Genomic DNA, 12368 nt, shown 5'->3' with positions numbered 1-12368 from the left:
GCGACGCCACCAGACCCTGCTGGGTTCCTGCTGCAAGGGCAAAGTGTCACGAAAAACCCTTTGTTCTAGGATGCTCACAGTAGGTCAGGGTTGCTTTTGTAGAATGTTTGATCTACCTACAGGGAGGCATGCAAACGGCAACCTCCCTCCAAAGGAGCACAGCAGCTAACTTGCAGAAAGCGTGACAAATTTCTCCCTGTATTTCCCCAGGCCACGGGGATCGGTGATTCCCCAGCGTGGGAATCAGCAGTCTAGCAGCGTCACTGACACCGGAACCAGAGCAGGGCTTACCTTGTTGGAGGCCATCTCACTGACGGAGTGCCTGGTCTGCAGGGTCTCTAGCTGGTCCAGACACCAGTCCAGTTCCTCCAGGGTCTCGCTGGCCAGTTTCTGGTAGGCCTCCTCTGCGAAGAGACAGGGAAAGGGGGGCTCAGTTCTCAAGCGCTTCACGGGGCCACCAGCGAGTTCAAGGGGGGCCATCCTGCCGTACCCCGCCATGCTCGGATGCCCGGTGCCCGCACATGAGGGCTGCTCCTTCATATTGCCGGGCCCGGCGGCGGCGCGCGGGGGGCTGAGGCTGTACTGGCTGGGCCGGGCTCCGGCTGGCCGGGATGCTCCAGCTTGACGTCGCGGGTCCGGCCTCCAGGGAGGGGCGCAAAGTGCTGCAGGGCCAACTTTGGCACGGGTACGCGGGCGGCTTCTCAGCGGCGGCGCGAGCTCGGGGTTCCCTGCGCTCGGATGCTGCCCCTGGTGGCGCGCTCAGGAGTGGATGGATGGTTGGATGGATGGCTGGTTGGATGGATGGATGGATGGATGGATGGATGGGTGGGTGGGTAGGGGGAGCCCTCCCCGTAGGCGGCCCCGGGCGGGCGAGCGATCCACGGGGGTCCGCGTCCCGCAGCCGCCGCTCCACGCCGCCGCCCGCCGAGCCCCGCGCGCGAAGCGAATGAATCAGCCGCGGCCGCCGCCGTTTCCTGTTTTGTCGCTCAAGTCCGCGGGCGGGCGGGCGCAGTAGCGCCGCTCCATGCTGGCTTTCCGGGAACACTCCCCCTCGCGCCCCTCGCGGCCCCGCGGGCGCTGTCTGGCTCCCCCGCGACTCCTTACGAAAGGATTCCGAATTGCAGGAGGCCGCCCTCCTCCCCGCCACCTCGCCGCGGCATCGCCCGGAGGCAGCCGGCGCCGCCGCTTTGAAGCGCGGCCGGGAGGGAGGCGCGGCCGCGCGCTCGGGTGTGCTGCGCGGCTGTGGGGCTGTCGTGCACCAGGGCGACGGAAAACCCGGCGTGGAGCGCCCGCCCTCCCGCCCGCCGCCTGCCGGCCGGGGTCCCCGCGGGGCTCAGGTGGGGCTCGGCCGGCACCGGGTGCGCAGGCGCGGGCGAGCGCGCACCTGCCCCGTGGGGACCCCGGGGCGCACGGCGGAGTCCCCGGCCCTCTGGCCCAGCGTAGACTGCCAGGCCTGGCAGTCCTAGGTGCAAGGTGACTTAGGACAGGTACTACCCTTCCAGCGGGTTTAGGCTCGGGAGTTTCCTCCGGGTTCGTGTCCCAGGGCTTAGGGTTTTCTTACTTGGAGGGGTAGGATTATAGGGATAAAAATCGTTGCTATTGGGGCAGAGACTATGAGTACCCGGCCAACCCCTCTAACATTCGGTGGAAACGCAAACTGACAAACCGTTATGTTGTAGGGTCAGAGTGCCTTAGAACTTGACAAGTCTACAGTTCACCTTCAGAATTACCTCAGAGTTCCTTACTTTAAAGCAACAGCAATGGCAATGACCTTTTACACACGCCCTGTATGGGTGTGTCCTCTACAGAATTCACAAGAACACCCTGCCCTTGGAGCTCCCAAGACAGACATTCTGGAAGTCTGTTTCTGAACACCGTGGACGAAATAAACTATCGGAAGCACTGTGGGGGGGGAATGGATTCTCTTGACAGAAACTGACCCAGGGACCCTGGGCACTCTCCCCAAACTAATCAGTTCCAAAATGGAACAGCAGAAGAAGGAGAAAAGTCGAAACCCCATCTATCCTACAAAGCGGTCAGAAGAAAGGAAAGGCCTCACCTGAAGTGGTGTCCCACTTTTCATCTTCTAATCTACAGTATTGTGGGGTAAAGAAATCCTGTCCCAATGCACACTCCATTAATTATCAGGTACGACAAAGAACGTCGTGGGTTGAGTCTCAGGATTCTAAGATTTCCCTTAAATTTATAAAAATTTAAGTAACTTTCAGAGTGTGTTTGGGCTTGCTTCTTGCTTCTTGTCCTTTTCCAAGATTTTTTTTTAGCTGTGTGCTCTTCATTGTGCGTCCTGTGCATTAAAATTTGCCTCTTTTATTGCGATTTTCCACATTCACAAATCTCTGTAAATAGACCTTAAGTCAACAACTGCCTAAATCTTGCCCAGGTGAATTGAAATTTAAGGCTGATTCCTTTTTTCTTTAACAAAGGAAACAACCTCAATGATAATTGTACAAGGAAAGTACTAAATATTTTATCTATTTAGTTTTTCCCAATTGTAAAACTATAAAATAGTACATGCTTACTATTAAAAAAAAAAACAAAGATAAAGAAAGATAGAAAGCCTTTTGTAGTCCCACACCTAAAGAGCTGAAACAATAATTCAATATTTCAATATACTGAGTCCATTTTATGTATGCGTAGAGCGTTGTCTGGACATCATGGTAGTCCAGTTTCACTATTGCTGTTTTCCTCCCTCTACTATGTAAACCAGGCGAAGAGAAAATTGCAGGATGAGATTAACGTATGGTCACATGAGTTGTTCATAGTTTGTACATCCAGTGTGTTCAGAGGCATGGCCATTGTGTAGAATCTGCCCCTGCCCTCTTTTCAGTTATCCAAAGCCAGACATCCTCTATATATCTTTTAGGCTTGATGTTCTGTATCTCTGCCTCCTGCCAGCCAATTATCTCAAAGCCTGAGTTCCAGGGGAACTCCCAGGATGTAAGCATGTACTACCTGACTCCACCTTTACTATCTTCAGGAAAGTTTCTTGAAGTCAGAAGTAGAACTCAGACTTTGGACCTAGCAGAATATGGCTCCATGTGTTATATTACAGTCCTCTTTTTTTTTTTTAAATATGGAACAGTAATTAGGGAAAGTTTCAAGTTAATGCTTCAAGACACTTTGACATGGGGTTGGCTTTTAAGGGGATGGTGGAGAGACATGAGGAGCAACTGATCCCACAAGATCCATTGCGTCTTCCAATCCTGGCTTTGCCATTTTGACTATCAGAAATCAAGGAAGAAATCACATACAAAAGTTCCAAAATCTTCTACATGGTCTCTATAGTCGAAGGATGGAATTGCCCTGCAACATTTGCACACACTGGTGAGAGAAAATTTACGTGCAATAGAATAAAATCATCGCTGGAATAAAGATTGGTTAAGTTGAGAATTTACTTCTCGCAGACTCCTAGACCGAGGCACTGTGAATAGCTCCAGTTCTTCAGGGTCCTCGTTAAGTCTTCACTTTCAGGAATGTTAACCCCAACTGTTCTGAGACATTGAGTAACTGACCTTTACCTCCCTCCTCCCCTGGGCGGCGGGGGGGGGGGGGGGGAGGCCTCAATGTGGAGCTGCCAGCTATCCTACAGGAAACTGAGTCACCACACCAAACAACACACCTAAATGTCATCTGCAGCTAGCTGGACAAAAACAGCGAGCCGGTTTAATGCTGTCCTTTACCAAGAACACACACTGCATTCATGAATAAAATGCCCCCTGGGGGGCCGTATATGCTGTGGCCCTACTTAAAAATATATGAAATCTCTTTTATTTAACTGCCCCAATCTTGCTTAACTTGGGGAGGGAGTGAAAGAAAACACTACTGGCTAAACTCCACATGGACTGGGAAAGGGCTGTGTCACAGGCAGCTGAGGAATAGCAGGAGCAGTGGTGTTCTTCAAGGCACCCTGAGCTGTGCAATACCCATGCGTCCGCTCTAACTCTCCTGGGGTATAAGTAATACTCAATATTTGTGGGCCAGCGCTTGGCTTCCGTCATAGTAATATGCGCAAGGGTTCCCCTGACACATGGCCTGAAATCTTGCCAAGGGCTCCAGGAGACGATGCTGAAGCAGCAGCTTGAAAGGGAAAAACGCCGTCAGCTCGGAGCCACAGCAGTTGGCTAGAGGCTGTCGTTGTCTTCTTGTGAAACGTTGGACCCATTACTCTTACCCACAACTTACTGTGAGGTAAAAAGATCCACTCTACGGGACATGAAACTTGGTAAATGCTAGCTGGTTTCTTTGTCAATATTTGTGGGGCTAAAGGTTTGTGTAAGTCTGTCATCATTCCTAGAGAGGCCTACTGCTAAAGAACAGGTCAGAGACAGGGAGAGAGGGAGAGAGAGAGAGAATGAAACACAAAACAAATTTTGGGTATCATTTGCTACTCTCCATTTAAACATTCATACGGAATGGTCACAGCTGACTCTGATTGTTTTTAAATTAAAACAAAGACATCAGGCAGCTTCTAAGAGAAAATGCTCAAGCATGCCTTTTTAATCAATTCCAGTTGCTCATCAGCCAATCCCCACTTATATGTCGTTTGTTCCTAAGGGAAGGATTGATAGGGCACAGAGTAGGTCGACTTAGGCACACACATGAGCTCACGCTCCTCGGCTCAGCTCCGCTACAGGAAAAGATCCACGCAGGTTAGCCCTAACTTTGGCTGACACACTTTCCCCCCTTTTATGCATTTTTATCTGATGGGAAATACATGAAGGCCTGGATTCCCTTACAGTGTATCTATGTAACGTGTTGAAGCAGAGTACCGGTGGCAAGCTGCCCTCATTTTCTACGATATTTCTGGCTTCAGGTTCTTGTTTTGAAGTATTTTTAAATCGCATAAAATATATAAACTTTCACTTAATGCTCCAAAAATACATTCAAAGCAAAGATGTGTGTAATTTTGTGAGGTTTTTTTTCTTATTTCCCTCTAGCTATGATATTTTTTTTCTAAAGCTGACAGATGCTCTAGTAGAATTTTGCAAATGGATTGAGTTCTGTTAACTTCTAATATGATCAATAACTCAGCACTTATAAGGCACTATGTGTCATGAACTTTGTTAGAGTTCACAAAAACACAATGAGTGTATGAGTGACACTGTCCTTTATCAGAAGGAAGACTAGAGACCATCACTGATGACAGTCTCACCACTGCACAAAGTACAAAGGAAGGAAGCTCACAGGCTGTGGGACAATAAAAAAGGGACTTTTTAAGTCATACTGGACACAAGCAGAGCAGGGAAACAGGGCAAGAGCCTACAGAGGGACACTGAAAGGCTCTACCCTGCAGGGTATCCAAGCAGATGCTGAGACTCATACCCAAACTTTGGGCAGAGTGCAGGAAATCTTATGAAAGAAGGAGAAGACAGAAAGACCTGGAGTGGACAGGAGCTCCACAAAGAGAGCAACAGAACCAAAATATCTGGGCACAGGGGTCTATTGTGAGACTGATACTCCAAGCAAGGACCTTGCATGGAGATAATCTAGAACCCCTGCACAGATGTAGCCCATGGCAGCTCAGTATCCAAGTGGGTTCCCGAGGAATAGAAACAGGGGCTGTCTCTGACATGAACTCAAGGGCTGGTTCTCTGATCACCTCTCCCTGATGGGGGAGCAGCCCTACCAGGCCACAGAGGAAGACAATGCAGCCAGTCCTGATGAGACCTGACAGGCTAGGGTCAGAGGGAAGGAAAGGAGGATCTCCCCTATCAGTGGACTGGGAGAGGGGCATGGGAGGAGAAGAGGGAAGGAAGGTGGGGTTGGGAGGGGACAAGAGAAGGGGCTACAGCTAGGATACAAAGTGAATAAGTTGTAATTAATAAAAAGTTAATTAATTAAAAGAAGAAACAGAATGTGATGGTTAATGTAGATTGTCACAAATCAGCCAGGACATTGAGGAGGTACACCTTTGGGCTAGTCTATGTAGAAAAGGACTTCTAGAAAAAAAATTAAATGGCTAGGAGCCTTCTTGAGTGTGAGTAGCATTAGACCATGATTCAGGGCCCCAGAGTGAATAAAAAGGGTGAAGAGCAGAAAGCCAAATGAGCAACAGCACCGGAGGAGCCCCAGCCACAAGCTCCTTCATAGCCTTCATAGACTTCACCTCACCATGCCTTCCTTATCTATGTTGACTCTTCCTATCTGTTGCCTTTGTGGTTTGGCTGGGTAATTGGTCACAACAATAGGCTAAGCAACTAATGCATTAGAAGAGAAGGAAAGAAGGCAGAAGGGGTATTTCAGACAGTCAAAAGCAGCAAGGGCCTGCACCCATGGACAATGAGCTGTGCGAATGTGAGTAGAGGAGCATGAACTGCCTGCCTCAGAGAGCCTCGAACAGGGGAAAAAACTGAGGAATCCGACACGTCCTTGGACACTCCCTATGCAAATGTCAGGGGTAATCAGGTAGGAATGTTGGACTATCTTCAGAAGTGGGGGATGTTGAATTACTCAGCATACTATGGGGTGGCATCTCCTTTTATTTGAGATGGAAAACTCTATGGTTGTACAACACCTGAGATGGTAGAAGGTAAGACCAGTCAATGACAATATTACTTTTGGGAACATTTATATTAACATAATATCTATCTATTTCTTTGGGCATGACTCTAATCTAAGACAATCTCTGCCTTAAAAGCAGCCAGGATGATCATGTACACCTTTGATCCCAAAACTAGGGAGGCAGTGGCAGGTGGATCTCTATAAATTCAAGGCCATTCTGGTCTAAAAAGTGAGTTCCTGGTCAGTCAGGGCGAGACAGTGTCTCAATAAACAAACAAACAAACAAATCCTACACAGAGAACTGGCTTTCTCTTCTTAAAAAATATCTCTCAAGTTACTTTCTTCTATAAAGTTTGAGATTCAGCTTATTGAGGGAAATGGAGGAAGAGAACAAAACAGGAAGGGAAAAAAGGGAGGGAGGGAAGGGGGATAGAAAAAAATATTCCCACTTAATACTTAACCAATCAACTTAACAATTTCTTCTTAATTTCTACAGTTACCCACTGTAATCAGATCCTCATGTGTTCATCTCTACATGGATGCAATAGCCTAGTATCTTCCTGGGTTTACCTTTTTTATTATGAGACACATCGTTAGAAGACCAGAAAAGTCTTGTGTGAACCTCATTTTCAACATGCCATGTCCTTGGTCAAGAATCTGATGCGCAAACTCCCTTCTTCTACTTGTCATGCTTATGTCCAGAGAGGACTTTTCTTCAGCTTGCTTTAAACACCTTTCTAAGCTCTGCCATTACCGGGTATCCCCCAAGGAGACTGCAAATGCCTGTGGGTCAGGAACGGGCGTGGAGAAGAACCACTCCACAGTTTCAGGGAGCAGCTTCTGCTTTACTGCACATAAGCAACCACTTATGTAGTGGAAGCCTGTCAACCATGATTGGCTAGCACATTACCTTGCATTGGAAGTGAGTGCTCCTACCTAGGGTCTCTATGGGAGACACGCATAAAGAGAGATTTGGAGAGTGCCGACACAGCAGCAGCAGGGAAGTTACCTGGCTACTTCCGCTACTTCTGCCACTTCAGAATTCAGTGTTCTCACTTCTGGGAACACTCAGGAGCGTGGTGAGCCATATTTCTGACTGAGAAGCACAGTGTGCCAGGAAGGCTGGCCACCAGGCCATCCTTGCACTTTCTTCTACAAAACTCTGATTTATCAACTAGCATATCTACAACCAAACCTTCTCAGCTTTCAACCTGGACACAGCTTTGCTGGCCTTTGGTGCTGTGATTTTCTCCACTTGCACCTATGCTTTTTTAAAAAACATACCTAGGATAGATCCTGACATTTATAGGATTGCAGAAGATAGTTATGTGTGAGTAATCAATAGGTATCCCTGTTTTGAAGCAAATAAGAATATTTTCCAAGTCAGATTCAAGCAGCAATATGGTCTGAACATGCTTCCCCAGATATTTATTCTCTCTCTCTCTCTCTCTCTCTCTCTCTCTCTCTCTCTCTCTCGTGTGTGTGTGTGTGTGTTAATAAAGAGCTTCAGGAAGAAACATTTCCAGAACTTAGGCATACAAACAAATCAGGGTTCTCCTAGTTAAATATGAATAACAAAGTCTAAATGACTAAGAATATCATACAGATATTGCATGATCTTGGTGTTGTAAATTGGAAGTACACAGTAATTAATTTATAGGTAAGAAACTTGGGCAGAAAATAGCCAAGTACAGTCAAAGGCATGTGCCACCCTAAAGCAAAACCAAAAGAAGGGATTCTTAGCTGTAGTAAGGGAATCCTGCCCACCCCACGCTTAGGTTAGCTTAGCGGTCACTTTTACCTTCTAATAGCCATAACTGACTTTCTATTTCTCTCACACAGTACAACAAAATTCAGCACTATATTCTTTGCTGTGTCATCATTCTGTTTCACCAGTTTCATTCCCCCATCTCATCACTATTTGTTTCCCTACCTCCAAGTTCCCCAGGTAGACATAATGCCTTCCCTAAAACATTTCAGTGTTAAAAATGTTGGGTTTTTTTTTACCTTTATAACTCTGAACTATGTTATATCTGTTCTTGTTTTCACCACAACTTTACTTATAGTAATCTTGTGTATAGTGCCCTTTTCACCTTTGGCTTTCCTTCCCACTCAGCGGGCCCAGCATCTAAAATGACTGTCTGTCAAGAGGCCATTGATGGAAGGTGTACTTTCTGATATCTCTGCAATTTAAAAGGCATACTGCTTCTTACCATTTTTGGAAGCCTAATAAACCTTTGCAGAATCTGATTCAAATGTCCTCAGAAAACTTAGCATAAATTCATATAATCAATACCCTTTTTTATTCTAAAAGTGTTCACTGACCTCCCTGGAGTCATCAAGGACTCCAAGCTGAAAATTTATGTCTAGGGAAGGGCAGACAAATATTTTAATAAAAAACTGCTCCAGAAACTTACTCAGAAACAAGATCTGCTATGTTCTTTAACTATGTCACAAATCTATTTTGCACGGAAGCCTCTTTCATTGTAAGTCTTCTGAAGGAAAGTAATACCATAGAGATAGTCATTCCATCTAAAATAATGGAAGCATGTTAATGAAACACCTGTGCATGTGCACCCACGCACGCACGCGCACACACACACACACACCACACACACACACACACACACTTACACGTGCACACACAGAAAATCTTGTGAAGATCAAGCAAGGAAGGCACTCGGTGTCAACCCTGACCTCCACCTGCATGAGTGTATGATAACCCACACTCACATGTACTTACACACATGCGCACATCTAGAGCACACATACAGCAAAAGAAAAAACAACATATGTACTATGAACGGAGCCTCAGAAAGACGCTTTCTTATGTTAGTATTTATTCTCATTACTTGTTGCTTCCTTAAGCTAATCTGCAATAAGATATGTAGAATGTGGGTGCGCCCTTAGTCAGATTCTTGATCCTAAAACAATTACAGTTTTTCTAGCAATGACATCAACACTCAAATGTTAACCAATTATGACCTGAATATGAATGAACAAACTCAGTCCTAGAAGAGCCTTTTTCAGACTGTTCCAAGTCATGCAAAGTTACGACACATGAAAATATGATCAGGGTACAATATAGGTCACAACTGAGCATCACTTAACAATGAATGCAAACAGGTGCCGGGGAACCTGACCTTTACAATATTCTTGCTAAGAGAGGTCTTTGGCCAAAAAAAAGCTTGAAAAATCACACGTGCAGCAGCTTTTCAGAGATTTGTAACAGATATGAACCAATCAAAAGCTAAACATGCTATAATTCCATTAATGTCACTTCCCAAATATCATCTAAACGTTGTAGTATTTTCCTGTGTCTGTTGTCATCTCTTGATAAACTATACCTTAAAACATGTCCTATGATCCATATGTCAAATAATCAGCCCATAAACGCAATCATGTGATGCATAGTTTTCTATATATTGAACACCTTCGCTTTAAATTTCCATTCCTCCTGCCTTTTATAGTCCTGTTATATATGTATGTGTGCGTGTGTGTATATGTGCAAGTTTGAATTCATGCACACATTGTATGTATATGTTATTTTGAAATGGGACCTTGCTTTGTTGCTCAAGTTAGCTTTGAATTATGCACCCACTTCAGCCTCTGGAGTAGGTGGGTTTACAAGCTTGTGTTGTAAAGCTGTGCTTGGCTCCTCCTGACTTCATGATGCATGCTACTGAGAAACATGAGGTAATGCTCCTCCCTCTTTTCTTCTTCATTTTCTCTCTTTAAAGAACAATCAAAAGGCCCATACATATTTACAGCTTCTTTGTGATGTGCTCGTTGCTATGAAATTCAAGAACATGAAAGATTCAGTGGCCTAGGCCTAGGGAAGACCTTACAATATCCTGCTGAGAAAATCACACACGGCATCAGCTGCTGTCTACTGACAGTATAAGGTGGCACATAAATCATTCAGATGGGGAGTGCTGCTAGAGTTGAGAGCAGGGAAAGGGGGGAGGGGAGGGAACCGAGTCTGAGTGGGGAGAGAACAAGGAGCAAGGTGTCCTGAATCAAAGTCTGCACCAGAGTCTTGAGAGTCTGAACAGCTATAGGAGTCAGGTTGGCATTGTTTCCTAATAGCAGGAATTTCTGGAGATAGAAGATGGGTTGCATTGATGGGGAGTAAATGAGTGGAAGTGATTCCTTCTAGGGAGAGTAGGGAAATGACGTTGAAAACATAAACTTGTGGCCTCCAGCTAATGGATGTCATGGGTATTAGGTAAGTGCTGGGAGATAAGACTGAAAAGAGGCAGGAGGGACTTTGGAAGGCACTGCAGTGGAGAGAGCTGCCACAGGAAGTGGACTCCGGGAGGCATGCCCTTTAGTGGTGCTCTCGTGGGCCACACAGCGTTAGGTTTGAATGGCAGCTTGGTAAGCCAGCACCGTGTGGAAAAATGGGCAAAGCGTTTTCTCTGTACTTCAGTTTGCTCTTCTGTACAGGAAGACCCAAAAATACACCTTCCCAAGAAAGTTGCTCTAGCCATTTTCACAGATTTTATTGGATCTTTAAGATTAACTTTGATCCAAAAATCATGTATCCATGTCTTTATTTCTTTTTCATTAGACTTGCTTAAGTTTCAATGTGTGACCTATTTGTAAGACATCTATCAAGTCTACTACATGTAACACATAAGAACTGCTCTTTAGAACAAGCCATCTCTCCCCATCTCTTTCTAAAACCTAATACTGAAAAACAATCTGGTTTTAGTGCGTACTTTTGATACTGATAAGAGACCATTCCTCCCTGTACCTCTCTGAAAATAAACACAACTAACAAGCTGACAACAGTTCAGCACTATTTCACCTGGAAAGATTCAGGGTCTTGAAAGTCTTCATGAGCTCTAGGCCCCAGCTTACACTTTCAGTACCCCTTCAAGATCCCTCAGTAAGTAACTATTATGGAGAACTAAACTTCTGTTGGGTGTCGGCATGGACCTCTGACGTCTCCATTCATTCATACGGGGTTTGGAAGGATTGAATGGGATCCAGTGTCTTCTATTTGTCAATGAGAGGCAGACGTGTGTGTACTTACAAACTTATATAGGTATATTCTATACCGTGACACAGATGACTTGCTTAAAATCGGAGGCACAATGAATACTATTACCAGCCTGTTCCCTTTTAAAGACATATGAGTGCTGGCTGCTAGTATAAAATCATGGGAAGGGTCTTGTGATAGTTGCCTTTGTTTAAAATAAGATGGTGGTCGCTACTACTATAAGTAATTGTTTTGTATGACTGTGTATGTATACACATTTATATATATTCATGAAAAAAATCTGTTAATAGAATCTTTAAGAAACCATATATTTTAGTGACAGTGAAAAAAGAATAATTCAAATATACATGTACATGGTGCAAATTAAATCTATGTATAATTAAAGCAGTATATATTAAATACTAAAGCAAATGTGCACATATATATGTATGTAGATATACATGCATATGCTGATACATATGATATGATATGTAAGTTTGTACACACAAACTTACATATTGTATATTCTATACTTTAAGCAAGTAAATGTCTTGCTTAAAACTAGAGGTACAATGAATGCTATTAACTGTTTATTTTTGCAGATGTGTGAGTGCTGGTAGAATATATATATATATATTATATATATGCACACAGAGAGATCCACATTTTATCTAGTGTGCAGGGAATAGAAGCAGAACTTCATATAAAATCATATTTATCTTTATAATGTACAGTTCACTCTACTCGCTCTATTCTACTTAATCTACTAAAGTATTGATTTGACCCACTAGGTTGAATTTGAAGCATATCAATTAATTTGAAAACGCACGTCAGAAATTAGCTTGTTTGATAAATGCAA

At 44.8% G+C, this 12368-nt stretch overlaps 1 protein-coding gene across 7 annotated transcripts in view; it reads right to left on the bottom strand.

Moving 5' to 3' along the window:
* The window catches only part of Pde4d (phosphodiesterase 4D), an 820129-nt gene that overhangs the window by 49971 nt on the left and 757790 nt on the right, over positions 1–12368 (bottom strand). For 6 of the 7 annotated variants that reach the window (XM_060385704.1, XM_060385705.1, XM_060385706.1 and 3 more), the window contains exon 6: positions 292–404. In XM_060385704.1, coding sequence (XP_060241687.1) covers positions 292–404 — 113 coding nt within the window. Of the gene's footprint in view, positions 1–291; positions 405–490; positions 1217–12368 lie in introns of those variants that run through there. The other variant, XM_021658814.2, reaches the window with a different exon arrangement.

This window comes from Meriones unguiculatus, chromosome 6 (genome assembly GCF_030254825.1).
Source record: "Meriones unguiculatus strain TT.TT164.6M chromosome 6, Bangor_MerUng_6.1, whole genome shotgun sequence".
Classification (NCBI taxonomy): domain Eukaryota; kingdom Metazoa; phylum Chordata; class Mammalia; order Rodentia; family Muridae; genus Meriones; species Meriones unguiculatus.
Note: the sequence above shows the minus strand (reverse complement) of the source record. Positions and strands in the feature narration are given on the sequence as shown.